This window comes from Eschrichtius robustus, chromosome 5 (assembly GCF_028021215.1).
Source record: "Eschrichtius robustus isolate mEscRob2 chromosome 5, mEscRob2.pri, whole genome shotgun sequence".
NCBI classification, from domain to species: domain Eukaryota; kingdom Metazoa; phylum Chordata; class Mammalia; order Artiodactyla; family Eschrichtiidae; genus Eschrichtius; species Eschrichtius robustus.
Window position 1 is genome coordinate 140,424,472 of NC_090828.1, and position 17,484 is coordinate 140,441,955.

At 39.7% G+C, this 17,484-nt stretch overlaps 1 protein-coding gene across 7 annotated transcripts in view; it reads right to left on the reverse strand.

The window, feature by feature from the left end:
• HERC2 (HECT and RLD domain containing E3 ubiquitin protein ligase 2) overlaps positions 1 to 17,484 on the reverse strand; it is a 218,099-nt gene that overhangs the window by 60,863 nt on the left and 139,752 nt on the right. For all 7 annotated transcript variants that reach the window (XM_068545354.1, XM_068545356.1, XM_068545353.1 and 4 more), the window contains 9 exons: positions 11,102 to 11,277; positions 7,774 to 7,885; positions 6,384 to 6,465; positions 6,134 to 6,277; positions 4,617 to 4,707; positions 4,139 to 4,316; positions 3,866 to 3,947; positions 3,614 to 3,785; positions 416 to 560 (listed from right to left, as the gene is read on the reverse strand). In XM_068545354.1, the coding sequence (XP_068401455.1) occupies positions 416 to 560; positions 3,614 to 3,785; positions 3,866 to 3,947; positions 4,139 to 4,316; positions 4,617 to 4,707; positions 6,134 to 6,277; positions 6,384 to 6,465; positions 7,774 to 7,885; positions 11,102 to 11,277 (1,182 nt within the window). The remainder of the gene's footprint in view (positions 1 to 415; positions 561 to 3,613; positions 3,786 to 3,865; positions 3,948 to 4,138; positions 4,317 to 4,616; positions 4,708 to 6,133; positions 6,278 to 6,383; positions 6,466 to 7,773; positions 7,886 to 11,101; positions 11,278 to 17,484) is intronic.

A 17,484-nucleotide genomic window follows, 5' to 3' on the forward strand; every position in this document is an offset into this window, starting at 1 on the left:
TCACTTCTTGGCTTTACAGAATTAGAAAGTATAATTCATTTTTAATTCATTTTGATTAAAGTACAGTGTGCTGATGTGTTGTCATAAGTGAATATAAAAGTATATCATCTATGAGCCTGTCATGGGATGGCCTCTCATGGTGGAAGAACGAGTAACACTTGTCAAGGATAACTTTATTTCTGAAATGAAGTACATATATCTCCCCATCAGGCATTAGAGTGGGAAACCGCATGGCTTTATAGCCTGCGTCAGTCAGCAGCTCTTTCCCGGGTATGCTCACCCATGCTAACAGTTAGGCAGATATACACAGGAACACAACGGACAAAGCCCACCCTCCTGGTGCCCCAGTACTGAGACTCATGTCGTTTCATCACGTTACACTACAGACATAAGGACCTCTAACAGGCTCGCTTACCTGCCCCGCGTCAGTGACCGCCAGGCAGTGCAGGGCCCCGACAGCCACATGCACAATCTTCTTCCCTCTCAGTCCTTCCACGACCTGCGGTTTCCGCACATGCACATCAGAGCCGTGGCCCAGCCTGAAGTAGTCCCCCTTCCCCCTGCAAGGAGGTCAAGAGTGAGCATTTTAATACATGATTATGGTGCTGGCAATGCCCCACAGAAAAACACTCACTGTCACAGTGCTAGAGCCAGCTCAATGATAACATCATACACAGTGCCCAAGGTCTTTGAAATTACTGTTATTATTATATTTTTCTAAAATCATATACCATTAATTCAAATTAATTCATTAATTCTGCTAGCAAGATCCTTAATGTGTGTTTTACATTTAAGTTACTGACGTAGGTTTCATCTAAAGAGACTGAAAACATGACACACAACCTCAAATGGCTCTTAAAAGACCTCTCTGCTATAATTCTTCCTCAGCTGCCTTTGGGTCATGATACTCAGGCTTAGGCCATCACACTGCCTGCCCGTGGTCAGCTGGATATTCCATTCCTTTCGGATTTAGTAAAATAATCTTTCACTAGAAACACACATGAACTTTTTCAGGGATCAAAGAAATCAGAAATCTGTTTTCCACCCATTTGATCACTAGGCTTCTTGCACGGCAAAGCAGCAGAAGAAACCCTCTACATACACCTCACCTAAACAAGAAAGACAAAACTGAAACCATTTCCACTAAGATCAGGAACAAGACAAGGTTGCCCACTCTCACCACTATTATTCAACATAGTTTTGGAAGTTTTAGCCACAGCAATCAGACAAGAAAAAGAAATAAAAGGAATCCAAATCGGAAAAGAAGAAGGAAAGCTGTCACTGTTTGCAGATGACATGATACTATACATAGAGAATCCTAAAGATGCTACCAGAAAACTACTAGAGCTAATCAATGAATTTGGTAAAGTATCAGGATACAAAATTATTGCACAGAAATCTCTTGCATTCCTATACACTAGTGATGAAAAATCTGAAAGTGAAATTAAGAAAACACTCCCATTTACCATTGCAACAAAAAGAATAAAATATCTAGGAATAAACCTACCTAAGGAGACAAAAGACCTGTATGCAGAAAATTATAAGACACTGATGAAAGAAATTAAAGATGATACAAATAGATGGAGAGATATACCATGTTCTTGGATTGGAAGAATCAACACTGTGAAAACGACTATACTACCCAAAGCAATCTACAGATTCAATGCAATTCCTATAAAACTACCCCTGGCATTTTCCACAGAACTAGAACAAAAAAATTTCACAATTTGTATGGAAACACAAAAGACCCCGAATAGCTAAAGCAATCTTGAGAAAGAAAAACGGAGTTGGAGGAATCAGGCTCCCAGACTTCAGACTATACTACAAAGCTACAGTCATCAAGACAGTATGGTACTGGCACAAAAACAGAAATACAGATCAATGGAACAAGATAGAAAGCCCAGAGATAAACCCACGCACATATGGTCACCTTATCTTTGATAAAGGAGGCAAGCATATACAGTGGAGAAAAGACAGTCTCTTCAATAAGTGGTGCTGGGAAAACTGGACAGCTACATATAAAAGTATGAAATTAGAACACTCCCTAACACCATACACAAAAATAAACTCAAAATGGATTAAAGACCTAAATGTAAGGCCAGACACTATCAAACTCTTAGAGGAAAACGCAGGCAGAACACTCTATGACATAAATCACAGCAAGATCCTTTTTGACCCACCTCCTAGAGAAATGGAAATAAAAGCACAAATAAACAAATGGGACCTAATGAAACTCAAAAGCTTTTGCACAGCAAAGGAAACCAGAAACAAGACGAAAAGACAACCCTCAGAGTCGGAGAAAATATTTGCATATGAAGCAACTCACAAAGGATTAATCTCCAAAATTTACAAGCAGCTCATGCAGCTCAATATCAAAAAAACAAACAACCCAATCCAAAAATGGGCAGAAGACCTGAATAGACATTTCTCCAAAGAAGATATACAGATTGCCAACAAACACATGAAAGAATGCTCAACATCACTAATTATTAGAGAAATGCATATCAAAACTACAATGCAATATCATCTCACACCGGTCAGAATGGCCATCATCAAAAAACCTACAAACAATAAATACTGGAGAGGGTGTGGAGAAAAGGGAACCATCTTGCACTGTTGGTGGGAATGTTAATTGATACAGCCACTATGGAGAACAGTATGGAGGTTCCTTAAAAAACTAAAAATAGAACTACCATACGACCCAGCAATCCCACTACTGGGCATATACCCTGAGAAAACCATAATTCAAAAAGAGTCATGTACCACAATGTTCATTGCAGCTCTATTTACAATAGCCAGGACATGGAAGCAACCTAAGTGTCCATCGACAGATGAATGGGTAAAGAAAATGTGGCACATATATACAATGGAATATTACTCAGCCATAAAAAGAAACAAAATTGAGTCATTTGTAGTGAGGTGGATGGACCCAGAATCTGTCATACAGAGTGAAGTCAGAAAGAGAAAAACAAATACCGTATGCTAACACATATATATGGAATCTAAAAAAAAAAAAAAAAAAAACAGTCATGAATAACGTAGGGGCAAGACGGGAATAAACACACAGACCTACTAGAGAACGGACTTGAGGATACGGGGAGGGGGAAGGGTAAGCTGGGACAAAGTGAGAGAGTGGCATGGACATATATACACTACCAAATGTAAAACAGATAGCTAGTGGGAAGCAGTCGCATAGCACAGGGAGATCAGCTCTGTGCTTTGTGACCAGCTAGAAGGGTGGGGTAGGGAGGGTGGGAGGGAGGGAGACGCAAGAGGGAAGAGATATGGGGATATATGTATATGTATAACTGATTCACTTTGTTATAAAGCAGAAACTAACACACCATAGTAAAGCAATTATACTCCAATAAAAACGTTAAAAATAAACAAACAAACAAACAAAAAACAAGACAGACAAGTTGGGCTAAAATTTCTCCAGTGTTCTTTTCTAAACAGCCCAGTTATAATGGGAAATTTCTTATAATATTGTCGCTAATCCCAACTCAAAATAAATTAAAAAACAAAGATGCCTGAACGAGGAAGAAAATGAAGGTTTCCCCCTCCCTAAAAGGCCCCGCACAGACACACTGACGGATGACAGGCGTTTACGTACCACGTCCACACCACTCCCGACTTGGTGAGGGCCAGGGAGAACTGTGCCCCGCACTCGATCTGACACACCCCCTGTCCATTTAGTCTCTCAATGTTCTGGGGAATGTTACAGCCTTCGCTTCCTCCCCGGCCCAATTTTCCAAAGTCACCATCGCCCCAGGAAAATACCAAACCTAGGTTTAAAAATATATGCTTTAGGCCAGTGTCTCACAATGTTCCTCCCCCAGCAACGTGGAGTCAGGACAGGACTCACCTTCATCAGTCAGAGCCAGGGTCTGTGCATCTCTACTTCCACACGCCACCTGGATTACTCTGTGACCAAGAAGGACTTTCACCTACTCAATCAATCACAAATTAAAAAACAGAATCAAGCACAGGCACTAAGAAAGCAAGGGGGATTTTTCCCCACAGACTGAAAGCCAACACTGCTCATGTCTTTATGAACTGTCCTAGACTGGGAGCTTATCTTCTCTGGAAATCAGCAGGTGGTAAACTTTCTGCAAGCAACAAAAATGTGTATAATCACCATTTTGGGCTTCAGCTGTGTTGTGTTATCCCCATGTCCCAAGCGGCCGTACTCTCCGAGGCCCCAGGTGTACAGTTCACCACTGGACGTGAGGGCTGCACTGTGCGAGCTCCCACAGGCAATATCCCGGATTCGCTTGGTTTTCAGGGCCTCTATCAGCCGTGGCTTGTCACAGTTCCTAAAGCAAGATTAAATAATATTCCCTATAATCAATCCAGCCTCTTTAAAGAAGAAAGAAAAGGACATCAACACTGATCCACATTTAGTCAAAACAACATCTTTTGATTAAGTTAACTATCAAACCTTAGAACATGTGAGGCCAAACCACATTCAGAGATATTTTTTAAATATATTTTTAAGTTCCGTTTTCATAAATAACCCATCCTATTCAATTTTCTACAAAAAACTATCAAAAAGCATTCACTATTATTAACAGTAACAGTCTCTTATTAGCAAGTAATGAAGAAAATATTCTTACATTCTACTGAAGTGTCCAAGTTTGCCATCATCACCTTCACCCCAGGAAAACACTTTCCCATCAACAGTTAAAGCTGTAGCGTGCCGTCCACCTGCAACATTCACACAGCGGGAGGCTGCCAAAGTTGGTTTACAAAAGTTAACAGCACAACTACCTATTTTGCCTGGCATGCAGTATGTGTGAATATGTGTTGAATAACTGAGTAAATAAGATCAACATTTCAGCGTGACAAATATATAAAATAAGTGAACATTTATTAAACTACAAAGTTTAAGTCCTAGAAAGAATTTTACTCGCAAAGAAGCAGCAAAATGATGCTGTTTATTAATGGGGTTGCTGCTATGTTAAATATATAAAAGATCAAAATTCAGATGGAAAAATAAGTACATTTGTGTTTAGACAAATTATCAAATGCAGTGGCACTTGGGCTTCTGTGAAATGCACCTCAAGAATGGAATTATTTAAGCAGAAGTACCATCAGTTGCAATTAAGGCACTGTGCTCACTCTTCCCAAAACAATCAGCTCATGCTTTTCCCCAGCACGGCTCACTCCCCCAGTGCATCCACCCCAGCTCAGGACTGAAGAGCGTTTCCTCTCTGTCACTGTGTCCACCAGTTCCTAGGCTCCTAATACCCATGCGCACCCTATCCCTTGCCAACAGAGCCCACATGATCCAGGGCAATGTGCTCGGCTAAAAGCCACGCTTCCCAGACTCCCCTGCCCAGAGAGGATGGTGACAGAGATGCGATAGGAGTGAGTGAGGCTTCCAGAAAAGCTCTCTGGAGGGGCGGAGTGGGCCTGAGGAAAAGGCCTATCTTATACGTTCACCTGCAGCTGATGGGGGTGGACAGCAAGCCAGTGCTCCTCACAGGTACTGGGGCTGCCGCCCTGGCCCTGGGCCCCACCTCCAGGTTTTTACAGAGAATGGTAAAATGCCATCTTGCTCAAGCCACTACCGTTTGGATTTTCTGTTATAAGGGGGTTAAATCTAACCCTATCCAGTATAGACACGAACTCAGTTTGTATCTAATTCAGTTCATTTCCTCAGAGGCCAAGCACAGTGCTTTGAAATGATACTCAATAAAAGTTTCCTGAATTGAAGCAGTGTGATTTTTTTTCTTTAAATGGTTCTTTCCTATCACTGGAATTTACAGATACTGGGAATCTGATGAAAGTTACAGGCTCTTTCCCCAGAAAAATAGCACGTATTTAAGCACAGAACGTGATGACTGGCAGAGATGCTATGAACTTTAGACCACAGCTCCGAGACTAAAAGCCCCCTCCTTTGGTGAGGTATGCCCCGCACGCCTGGAACGCCAGCAACCACTGGTCTCCAGGAATAATTAAACTCTAGACCACCTGGAGCTTTACATTAACCAACTTTTATTCCTAACAGTTAAGTAAAACTTGAAAAAGAATGCAAAGACACTTTAGGGGAAATTGTTTACGGCCCCAATTAATTACAGAGCACGAACAACAGGCTTATCTGTGTACCAGGGCAAAGCCTGGCCCTTACCTGAGTGAACGGCCACCTTCTTGACCACGTAACTGCTGAGAGCTGTGATCTGTCGAGGAATGGGCACAGTCCCACTGGAGAGGCCCAGCCCCAGCCGGCCATTCGTGGCTTCTCCACAGGCATACACTTTCCCTTCCACTGTCACTGCAAGGAACAGGAGTGAGGAAAGGACTCACTTTTCACAATGCAACAACTATGTTTTTAGTCCTAAGCATCACTGAAAACTTTTTAAATATTAGAATAATCATACCTGCAAACAAACTTTTAGAACCACCAGCCACCTGTACTACATTCAAAGCAGACAGTGTCTCAGAGAATGAAGGAACTTTTATCTAAAACAGGAATTTTTTTAAAAGTAAAGGAGAAAAGAGAGAATGTTATTTACACTTTTAAAATTACAAGTAATCTTACTAGATGGTACAAAGAATTACTGTTAATTTACATGGTTATATTAACCAAAGAAGTTCTTGTCTCTTAGATATACACAAGTATTCTAAGAATGAAATGATATACTGAGATTGACTTTAAAATGAACAGGGGTGAGGCTGTGTAGAAAATAAATACAAAAATGTGACCATCTGCAACTGCTGAAGCTGGAACAGGGACAAGAGGACTCAGGTCCCTATTCTTTCTACCTGGGTACATCTGAACATACCCGTAATAAAAGGCAAAAAATAAAATACACATAATGTGAAGATATAAACAAACATTTGGTAAACTACATTTTATTTCAGGTCGTGTCCTGCTCATTCTTGTTAATTCTGACTAAGAAATTATACACTTAAATTTCTCATTAGAGATGAGCGTGATTTAATTTAAAATTATTAAGGCCCCTGTCTAAGAAGCCTTTATGATTCCTATGTGTCAGAAAGTATCAAACAGTCACTACTACTGTGCAAGAAAGGATGTCCATCACAACCGTGAAGCGCCAATCTACCCTTCATGTGCAAACCCCAGAAAGGGCCACGCCCTCAGGACCCCCCAGACAGCCCCTGTCACAGCTGACACATCTCCAAATGCAGGGCAGGGGCCTCAGGAACAAATGTAACTGAAGGCTGCTGAATTACATAAGACTATTTTCATTGTACCAGAACCGCGAGACTTAAAATGAATTGAGTTCTAACTTTCCTTTTCAGCTTCTCGGCAATGCAGATAACAAGGGATCTTATGATGGCTGAAGTCTCATGGAGTACTAAGTAGTGGAGACGCTCATCTGAAAAGAAACTGTTCCCAGACCCTAAAATCTGGAGGAGTCTGTCCCTCAGTCAGGAGCCACACTGCATCCAACTCTAGTTCAAATGCACCATTTGCTGTACCTACTCTTTAAAATACCATTATACTCCACAATTTTTACCTCTGCGCTTGTCAAGTCTTTTCAAAAGTGTATGTTCTAGTTTACAAAACAGCAATAATGCAACTATATCTAAAGTGCACTATTTTCCAAGGACAGAGGCTTCTCAGAAACTAAATTTGATAATGTCTATGAGTTCATGTCAAGAACTACTTAAGAAAAGTCAACTTTAAAAATAACATATAAAAGGAAAAACCATTATAAAAACTTCAAGAAGCCTGGCTGTTGCTGGGACTGTCTGGGCCCGAGCAGCACGGGGTGGCGAGGGCACGGGGTATCGAGCAGGTACCTTGGAGCCCTTCAGCCCTCCCAGCTGGTCCTTGTCATTCAGGCCCCACACAAACACTTTGGTTCTTATCGTAGCCGCCGATTCCAGACCTGCAGCCTTCTTTCTAATAAGGCTAATCAAAAAGGAAAAATAAAACAGAAATAGAGGTCAGTCAGCGTAAAAAAAAATTTTTAATAAAAAGGAAAACAACCTCAAGCACACAGTTTGCTGGTTACTATCAGAAACTCTTAAAAGTTTTGTTTTAATTCAACAAAGCCTGAAGTATACACAGGAGTTAGTGTTCCAGAGGGTCAAAATTTCTAGATACCAGTATGCTACCTTTCAATACTAGAATTTAACCTTAGCTTTTTATTCTGGTGGAGATCTTCCCAAGAGACACTGTGCAGTTCTCTGTCTTCTTGTATACCAAGTTGAACGTGACAGCTTTTACTGCTTTTACAGCAACTACCACCCATCACCTTAACACACAGCTACTGCAGGTGTAACTGGAGAGAATGTTCGTTAACGGCGCCAAGAATCACCACCGGGACTGGCATTGTGGCCACGTCCCTAAACCCCAAACCCTGTTTGGTCATATTTTTCCCCCAAAGAAATAATAAAATGGATGTAGCCACATGACCTCTGATGTACTCAAACACAAACACATGTCCCGAGGCAAAATGCACATTTCTTCCTTTACACCCTCTGCCCACTGTGCCGGCCAGCTGCGCTGGAGGAGGAGGTCCAAACCTCCATTTTGCCAGGGGAGGCCTGCCCAGCCCCCCGAGGCTCCTGAAGCACAGGCCATCTCATTCATCCCATCTCCTGACCTGCCCTCGATGGGTTAAAAGTTTGATCAACAAAGCCCACACATGCTTCAAAATAAAATAAAAATTAAATTTAAAAAAAATTTAAAAAAACATATATAATGACAAAATCACAGCAACCCATTGTCCATGCATTAAGTGTTAACTATACTGCTAACACTTGAGAAAAATGGCTATTGTTACTTCCAATTTGTTGTACATCAGAAATAAATTAGATTGAATCAATTAAAAAAAAAAGTCCATCAATTCTTGAACATGATAAGAACACGAAGTACACGGAATAGTGTTAGATTTTCTTGGTTGTCAGTTTGATGCCAGGTGGTAAGAAACTGCCGCTTCTGTGTTTGAGGTTTTGGCTTTTTGCTTTTGTTCTATTTTTATAAGCTACAATAGACAACTGAAGACTCCAGAGAATAGCTTACAGATAGGTAAGATTTTTTAACGTGTTACATACTGATGAATATTTACTTTCAGGGATCAAAATTTTATGGTTTGGGGATAAAAAGGTAGGAAAACTCTCATCCTATACCAGGCAAAGGAGAGCAAGTATATGTACATTTTAACTATTTGAAATACCTCGTAACACAGTGTTACTCAAAAATATGTAGGGGATTCCACCAGTGTTGAGACGTGTAAGGACTGGTACCATGTAAGCAACAACAGGGGGAACAAATGCCAGTGGATGGTCAGTGAGGGCACACCCCAGTTGGGGGCTTGCCCTGTGGGAGACTGCTTGGACCATTCATTAGTTATTAGCTCATTAATGATATCTGACAGGAAAAAAAATTACATTCAAATATCTAGAATTTCTTTTGTGAATGTATCCAGCTGTGTAAAAATTTCATCTATGAGTAAAGCTCAAACTTTTGTGGTTATTTCACATATATAGCACATGTACTAATTATATTTGTCCAATTCATTTTAGTAACTACCGAATAAGAAAATGTGGCTCTATAATCCTTTCACTTAAAAATCCCAATGATTTATTTAAGTGAAATGTCATTTTCCTCACTTAATTAAATTAATGCATGTAGACACAGTTTGAACTGTAACATATAGTATAACATATATTCTAGATAAGGTAGTGTTATAAGACTATTTTCTTTTCAACTTCTTTGCAAAGCTTCCGAAACGAAACAAGACAGGATCCAAGCCCAAGATCCCTAGAATGACCTGATTTATCACCCCAGTGGCCACCTCTTCATGACTAAGAGTATGTGCTTAATAGCAGTGCAGGGCCAAGCTCCTTTGTTTCAAAAAGACAGACTGCTCACGTCACACACTAGAAGGCACTCAGTGCTAAGGGCCGTGATCAGCAGAGCTCAGCTGGCACTGCTACCTGCCTCTAGTGGACATATCTGCAAGGACCCAGCCACACCAGCAATACAACAGGAACACCTATCGACTTAGCAATTTCACTTTTAACAATTTATTTGTGAAAAGACAACTTACCTGAGGACAGTAATTGTCTGCACTGTTTGCTGTTGGGACGTAAACAGAGCTCAGAACAGACACTGCACATGAGCCCTCCATACAGGTCTTGGAATAAAAAGCAAAGGTGCACAGACCTGGCAGACATCTTGCTTCACCCTTGGTATATGCTGTTCCCCTGCCAACACCCCTTACTGCCCACTTTGCTTTGATGGGGGGAGTTTTCCCTTGTTCTCCTGACAGCCCAATGCTCCTTTGCAGACGCTCATAGCACCAGGCCCTTCTCCTTCGTGCACTTCCCACAGCCATGAGGCCACTCTAATGTGTGTGAGTTTGTCTTGTTTTATTTAGCATGTTCACTACAGCATTCACAGGACAGAGAACAGGGCTTAGCCTCCATCCAGTAGGTGTTAATAATAAATATATGGTGGATGAATAAATACAGTAATAGTCATCACTACAGGGCTCATACAAAATAAGGAACTGAGTGAGTAAATGAGAACTTAATCATGAAATGAAATATTGCACAAAATAAAATTATACAACAGAAGACTAACGATACAGATATTCTAAAGATGGATGTTGCTCATGGTTGCACAATAATGTAAATTTACTTAATGCCACTGAACTATACACTTAACAACTGGTTAAGATGGTAAATTTATGTATATTTTATTACAATAAAGAATTTTTAATTTAAAAGTTATTAATAAAATACTTAACAAAAAAGGCTGTAAAATACATACCATACCACACTATCTCCAAAGGAAAACACAATTAGGGACAGATAAAAAAGAAAACTACAAGAATATATACCAAAATATTAACAGTAATATTTCAGGTAGAAAAATTCAACATTTTTTTTTTCACTTTTAAGTGAATTTTTCTAAATACAATGTGTTTCCACATTAAATTTTTCCTAAAATTAAATTAAATCATATTTTTGAATATGATTTGAACATTAACTAATATTTAACAAATAGTCCTATGGGCACTAAACTATCCTCATTATGAGATACACTCCAATTAAACATTGGCTTTTGAAAGTGAGAGTTTGGGCGTAAGTACCACCAACAGCAAACAGCTCTCACCTCCCACTGTTGCCTTTTTCGTCTTCTTCCTCCTCATTATCTGAAGCTAAGAAAGGAACTGCAGCCAAATCTTCCTCTTCCGCACGTATCCGTCCCAGCAGGATGAGACCATGGATTTTACAATCAATTCCTGAGCTCCTGCACTGCTTTATTGCAATTTCAATATACCTGTGATACTAGATACAAACACAGTAAGCTACAGAGTTTTCAGAATCAAACACATTAGATACTTTAACTGGAGAGAAGGACATATGAGACATGGAATGTGTGGAAAGTTAGAGCCCCTTTACTTAAGTTCTGGAAATACTAGGCAGGGTTGATGCAGCCACATTTGAGTGGGGTTCGCTTTCAAAAGAAGTCGTTAATTCACCAAGGATGTCCATCCAAGGCATGGGACTCACAGTGATTTTCTTACTAAAATGAAATAGTATGATAGCCTTACTGAATGACTCCAAAACTTTTCTGTCTTAAAGCTTTCTTAAACCAAGATGATTAAGAAAGAGATTAGGTGTTCAGGTCACAAAGCCTTCATAATTTTTAAAACATAATAAAAATACTTGATTACATACAAATTAGAGAAAACAATACACAGAGCCCCATAACCCCATCACCTAGTTCAACAATTATCAATGGATGACTGATTTTGTTCATATATGGATTATCATAAGAAAATTCCAGGCAACGTGTTGTTTCAAAACTTTAGTATGTATCACTGAAATACAGGCATTTAAAAAATATATCCACAGTACTATTATGATAGCTAAATCAATAATCTTATATCATCTAAATGCTACCAGTGATCAAATTTTCTGATCATCTCATAAACATCTTCTATTTTCGGCTTATCCAAAACGGAATCCAAACAGGATGCAACCTCCCTCTGTTACGCCTTTGCCATTCATTTTTTAAAGTTGCCTCCCTGTCCCACGGAATGCCCCATCCCCCGTACTTGACATTCAGAGTATTCCTCTATTCCTGTATATCATGTGAACAAAGACTGAAGCAGCAGAAAGCACACACAACACCAATGACTTCTTGTTGCCTCAATTAGATTAGATCTAATCAAACCTTAAGATCTACCTATGATGTCACAGGAAGCACAGGTTGAGTGAAAAAGACAAATAGAGAAATGAAAAATTCTACAAGAAAAAAAGACCCTGTTTCTTTCTTTAGCAAGGAAAAACCAAGACAGTTCAGATTTTAATGAAGTGCAAAGTGCAGACACTGCCTGAATCACGATTCAGAGTAACCAACTGCAAAAAACCATTTATTGGATAATTGGGAAAATTTAAACATTGACTGGATATTGTATGGTATTAAAGAAAAATTTTTCAGTGTGATGGCACTGTGGTTACATTTTTAAAGTCCTTGTTAGAAATGAATAATTGAAGTACTCACTACTGAAATAAGGCCATGTCTAGAACTTGCTTTAAAACCCTCAAAAAAAAAAAAAAAGGGCGGGGGTGGGGTGGGGGAGGACACATGGAGGGAGTTAGTGAAACATGACTGGCCAAAATGTTGATAATCGTTGAAACTGGGTGATAGGTTCATGGAGGATTCAGTATACTTACTAATTTCAGTTATGTTAGAAAATTCCTGTCACAAACCATTTTGATAGGAAAAGCAATGCTAGAAGAAAGAGTCCAGTAGCTTTACAGGAATGGTAATATTCTAGTTCTTAAGTTTGCTGGAGGGATGGAGAGTGGGCCTTGAATTTTCTGAATACTCACAATACTTCATATTTCTCATATACGTGAAATACACTATATTCTGTGCTTCTCAAATATTACGTAATAAATTGTTTTGAACTGAAAACTTATTAAAATCAATACACCTTTTATGAATACCTATCTCAGTTACTGAATAAATTATTTCTGTGGTTACTGATTTACTTAAAATACAAAAAAAAAAATTCAGTAGCACAATTAAGACAACAGACAAGCTGCATTCCATTACCCAGCAATAAGTTAATAAATTGCACTAAAACGCAATATTATCTTTTCTCAGAAAAACTCAATAATATCTTCAATTTTCATCATTTGCCACTTTATTAATTTATTACCACCATTGGTATTAACTGTTAATTTATTACACGGTATTCCATAAAACAGTTTAATGACATTCAAGAATGAATGGTGTTCCAAAATTTTATTTATTGAAGACGGGAAGAAAATAAACAGAACAAAAACCTTCTGGTGTACCCAAAGGCCAGAGCATCAACTCTTAGACCTGGGGGAAAGTGTTGGTATGGTCCCATAGTCTCTAGATACAAGTTACCAACCTTCCAGCTTGAAAAACTTAACCTATCGCTGGCTGTGTATCAGCTTCTTTAACATAACACACTGGGATCACACTGAACTTGCCTGCCTTTATGTGGGCAGAAAAAAATAATAAAGTAATGATTCTTACCCAAGGAGGCAAAAGACCTGTACGCAGAAAACTATAAGATACTGATGAAAGAAATCAAAGACGACACAAACAGATGGAGAGATATACCATGTTCTTGGACTGGAAGAATTAATATTGTGAAAATGACTATACTACCCAAAGCAATCTACAGATTCAATGCAATCCATTTCAAATTACCAATGGCATTTTTCACAGAACTAGAACAAAAAATTTTACAAATTGTATGGAAACACAAAAGACCCTGAACAGCCAAAGCAATCTTGAGAAAGAAAAACAAAGCTGGAGGAACCAGTATCCCTGACTTCAGTCTATACTACAAAGCTACAGTAATCAAAACAGTATGGTACTGGCACAAAAACAGAAATATAGATCAATGGAACGGGATAGAAAGCCCAGAGATAAACCCACGCACCAATGGTCACCTAATCTATGACAAAGGAGGCAAGACTCTACAATGGAGAAAAGACAGTGTCTTTAATAAGTGGTGCTGGGAAAACTCGACACCTACATGTAAAAGAATGAAATTAGAACACTCCCTAACACCATACACAAAAATAAACTCAAAATGGATTAAAGACCTAAATGTAAGGCTGGATATTATAAAACTCTTAGAGGAAAACAGGCAAAACAATCTTTGACATAAATCACAGCGAGATCTTTTTTGATCCACCTCCTAGAGTAATGAAAATAAAAACAAAAATAAACAAATGGGACCTAGTTAAACTCAAAAGCTTTTGCACAACCAAGGAAACCATAAACAAAACAAAAAGACAACCCTCAGAATGGGAGAAAATATTTGCAAACAAAGCAACTAACACGGGATTAATCTCCAAAATATACAAACAGCTCATGAAGCTCAATATCAAACAAACAAATAGCCCAATCAAAAAATGGGTGGTGGGGCTTCCCTGGTGGCGCAGTGGTTGAGAATCCGTCTGCCAATGCAGGGGACACGGGTTCGAGCCCTGGTCTGGGAAGATCCCACATGCCGTGGAGCAACTAGGCCCGTGAGCCACAACTACTGAGCCTGCGCGTCTGGAGCCTGTGCTCCACAACAAGAGAGGCCGCGACAGTGAAAGGCCCGCGCACCGCGATGAAGAGTGGCCCCCGCTTGCCACAACTAGAGAAAGCCCTCGCACAGAAACGAAGACCCAACACAGCCACAAATAAATAAATAAATAAATAAATAAATAAATAAATAAATAAATAAATAAGTAAATAAATAAATAAATAAAAATAAGAAGGGATCTATCAACCCCTTTAAAAAAAAAAAAAAATGGGTGGAAGATCTAAAGAGACATTTCTCCAAAGAAGACATACAGATGGGCAACAGGCACATGAAAAGATGCTCAATATCACTAATTATTAGACAAATGCAAATCAAAAATACAATGAGGTATCACCTCAAACTGGTCAGAATGGCCATCATCAAAAAAATCTACAAACAATAAATGCTACAGAGGGTGTAGGGCAAAGGGAACCCTCCTACACTGTTGGTGGGAATGTAAATTGGTGCAGCTACTATGGAGAACAGTATGGAGGTTCCTTTAAAAACTAAAAATAGAACTACCATACGGCCCAGCAATCCCACTCCTGGGCATATGTCCAGAGAAAACCATAATTTGAAAAGATACATGCACCCCAATCTTTACTAGAGCACTATTTACAATAGCCAGGACATGGAAGCAACATAAATGTCCATCAAAAGAGGAATGGATAAAGAAGATGTGGTACATATATACAATGGAATGTAACTCAGCCATAAAAAAGAACAAAATAATGCCATTTGCAGCAAGATGGATGGACCTAGAGATAGTCATACCAAGTGAAGTAAGTCAGACACAGAAAGACAAACATCATATATCGCTTACATGTGGAATCTAAAAAAAAAAAAGGGTACAAATGAACTTATTTACAAAACAGAAGTAGAGTCATGGATGTAGAAAACAAACTTATAGTTACCAAGGGATAACGGGTGGAGGGATAAATTGGGAGATTCTGACTGACATATACACACTGCTATATATAAAATAGATAACTAGTAAGAACCTGCTGTATAGCACGGGGAACTCTACTCAATACTCTGTAATGGCCTATATGGGAAAAGAATCTAAAAAAAAAAACAGTGGATACATGTACATGTATAACTGATTCACTTTGCTGTACACCTGAAACTAACACACTGTAAGTCAACTATACGCCAATAAAAATTTTTTAAAAGTAATAAAGCAATGATTAGCTAACTGCATTTAATAATTTAAAAATAAACTCACTTATGATAAACTTTAGATGAATAAAAAGTCAACTATTTGGTATCTTTATCCACTATCATACCAATTAACTAAGTTCTCATGAGATAATGTATAGGTAGTTAAAAAAAAAAACTGCTTTAACCTGCGTCACTTTAAATATATTTAATTTACTAAAATAGTGTTCACATCTGTGTGGAAAGATTTACTACAAGATTTATAAGGCAGTCTCACTGATCTGTAATACGTACTGTTTAAAAGAACCTTCACTGATTCTCTCAGACAGAATTTTCAAGAGATAAAATTAACTTGGATTCATTTTGAAATTTTCCTTATTACCAAATTAAAGGTGTGAAAACAAAAAAGCAACCTCCAGTGCCACATGTATGGTCAGAAAGAACTATTGCAATAGTAACAGGTATTTAACGTGAATAACACAACGCTAAATGCACAAAGCACCCTGACATGCTTGGCAATGACTTTTGCCAAGAGCTTTTACCCCTGCTTCTTACCAAAGATAGTGAGGACGAAATCTGTTTTGTTTTCTTTTCACGCTGATCTGATAAGCAACAAATTCAAGTTGTACACATGTCAAATTTTAAAATAAATACAATTATTTAATTAAGGGGGAAAAAATGGGCTCAATGTTATTATAGAGATGGTCAAAAAAAGGTAACTCCATTGTCACTTGCAAACCATCAAAAAGGAACACTATGGGAGAGTGGCCAAGATGGCAGAGTAGAAGGACACTAAGCTCACCTCTTCTCACAAGCACGATAAAATCACAACAATCTGCAGAACAACTATCGTTGAAAAAGACTGACACCTACTAGAAAAGATCGTCTACAGCTAAAGACATAAAGATGGACCACAGCAAGACTGGTAGGACAGGCAGGCTCATGATATAATTAAATCCCATACCCCCCGGGGCTGGCAACTCACAAACTGGAGAATAATTATACTACAGAGGTTCTCCAACAGGAGTGAGAGTTCTGAGCCCCACATCACGCTCCCCAGCCTGGGGGTCTGGCACCGGGAAGAGGAACCCTGAGAGCATTTGGCTTTGAAGAGCAGGGGGCTTGACCGGAGGAGCTCCGGAGGACTGGGGGAAATAGAGACTTCACTCATAAAGGGCGCGTGCAAAATCTCACGTGCACCAGGACCAAGAGCAAAAGCAGCAATCTGATAGGTATCTGGGCCTGATCTACCTGCTGGTCTTGGAGGGTCTCCTGGGGAGGCAGGGGGCGGCAGGGGGCGGCTATGGCCCACACTGGGGGCATAGACACTGGTGGCAGATATATCGGGAGAATATTCATCTGCATGAGCTCTCCTGGAGGCTGACATTCTGGCACCAAGACCTGGCCCCACCCACCAGGCTCTAGGCTCCAATGCTGGAATGCCTCAGGATAAACAACAAACTAGGTGCGGAAACAGCCATCAGCAGACAGACTGCCTAAAGACTTCCTGACCCCACAGCTGCCTCTATACATGGTCCTGCCCACCAGAGGACCAAGACCCAGCTCCACCTACCAGGGGGCAGGCACCAGCCCCGCCTGCCAGGAATCTTACTCAACTATCTAGACCAGCCTCACTCACCAGAGGTCAGACACCAGAAGCAAGAAAACGACAGTTCTGCAGCCAACAGACCAAGTCTGCAAATGCAGGCCAGACCCTACCCTGGAAGCAGCTGGCCCTTGGCCCTTCCTTGGGTGATGAGAAGGAAGT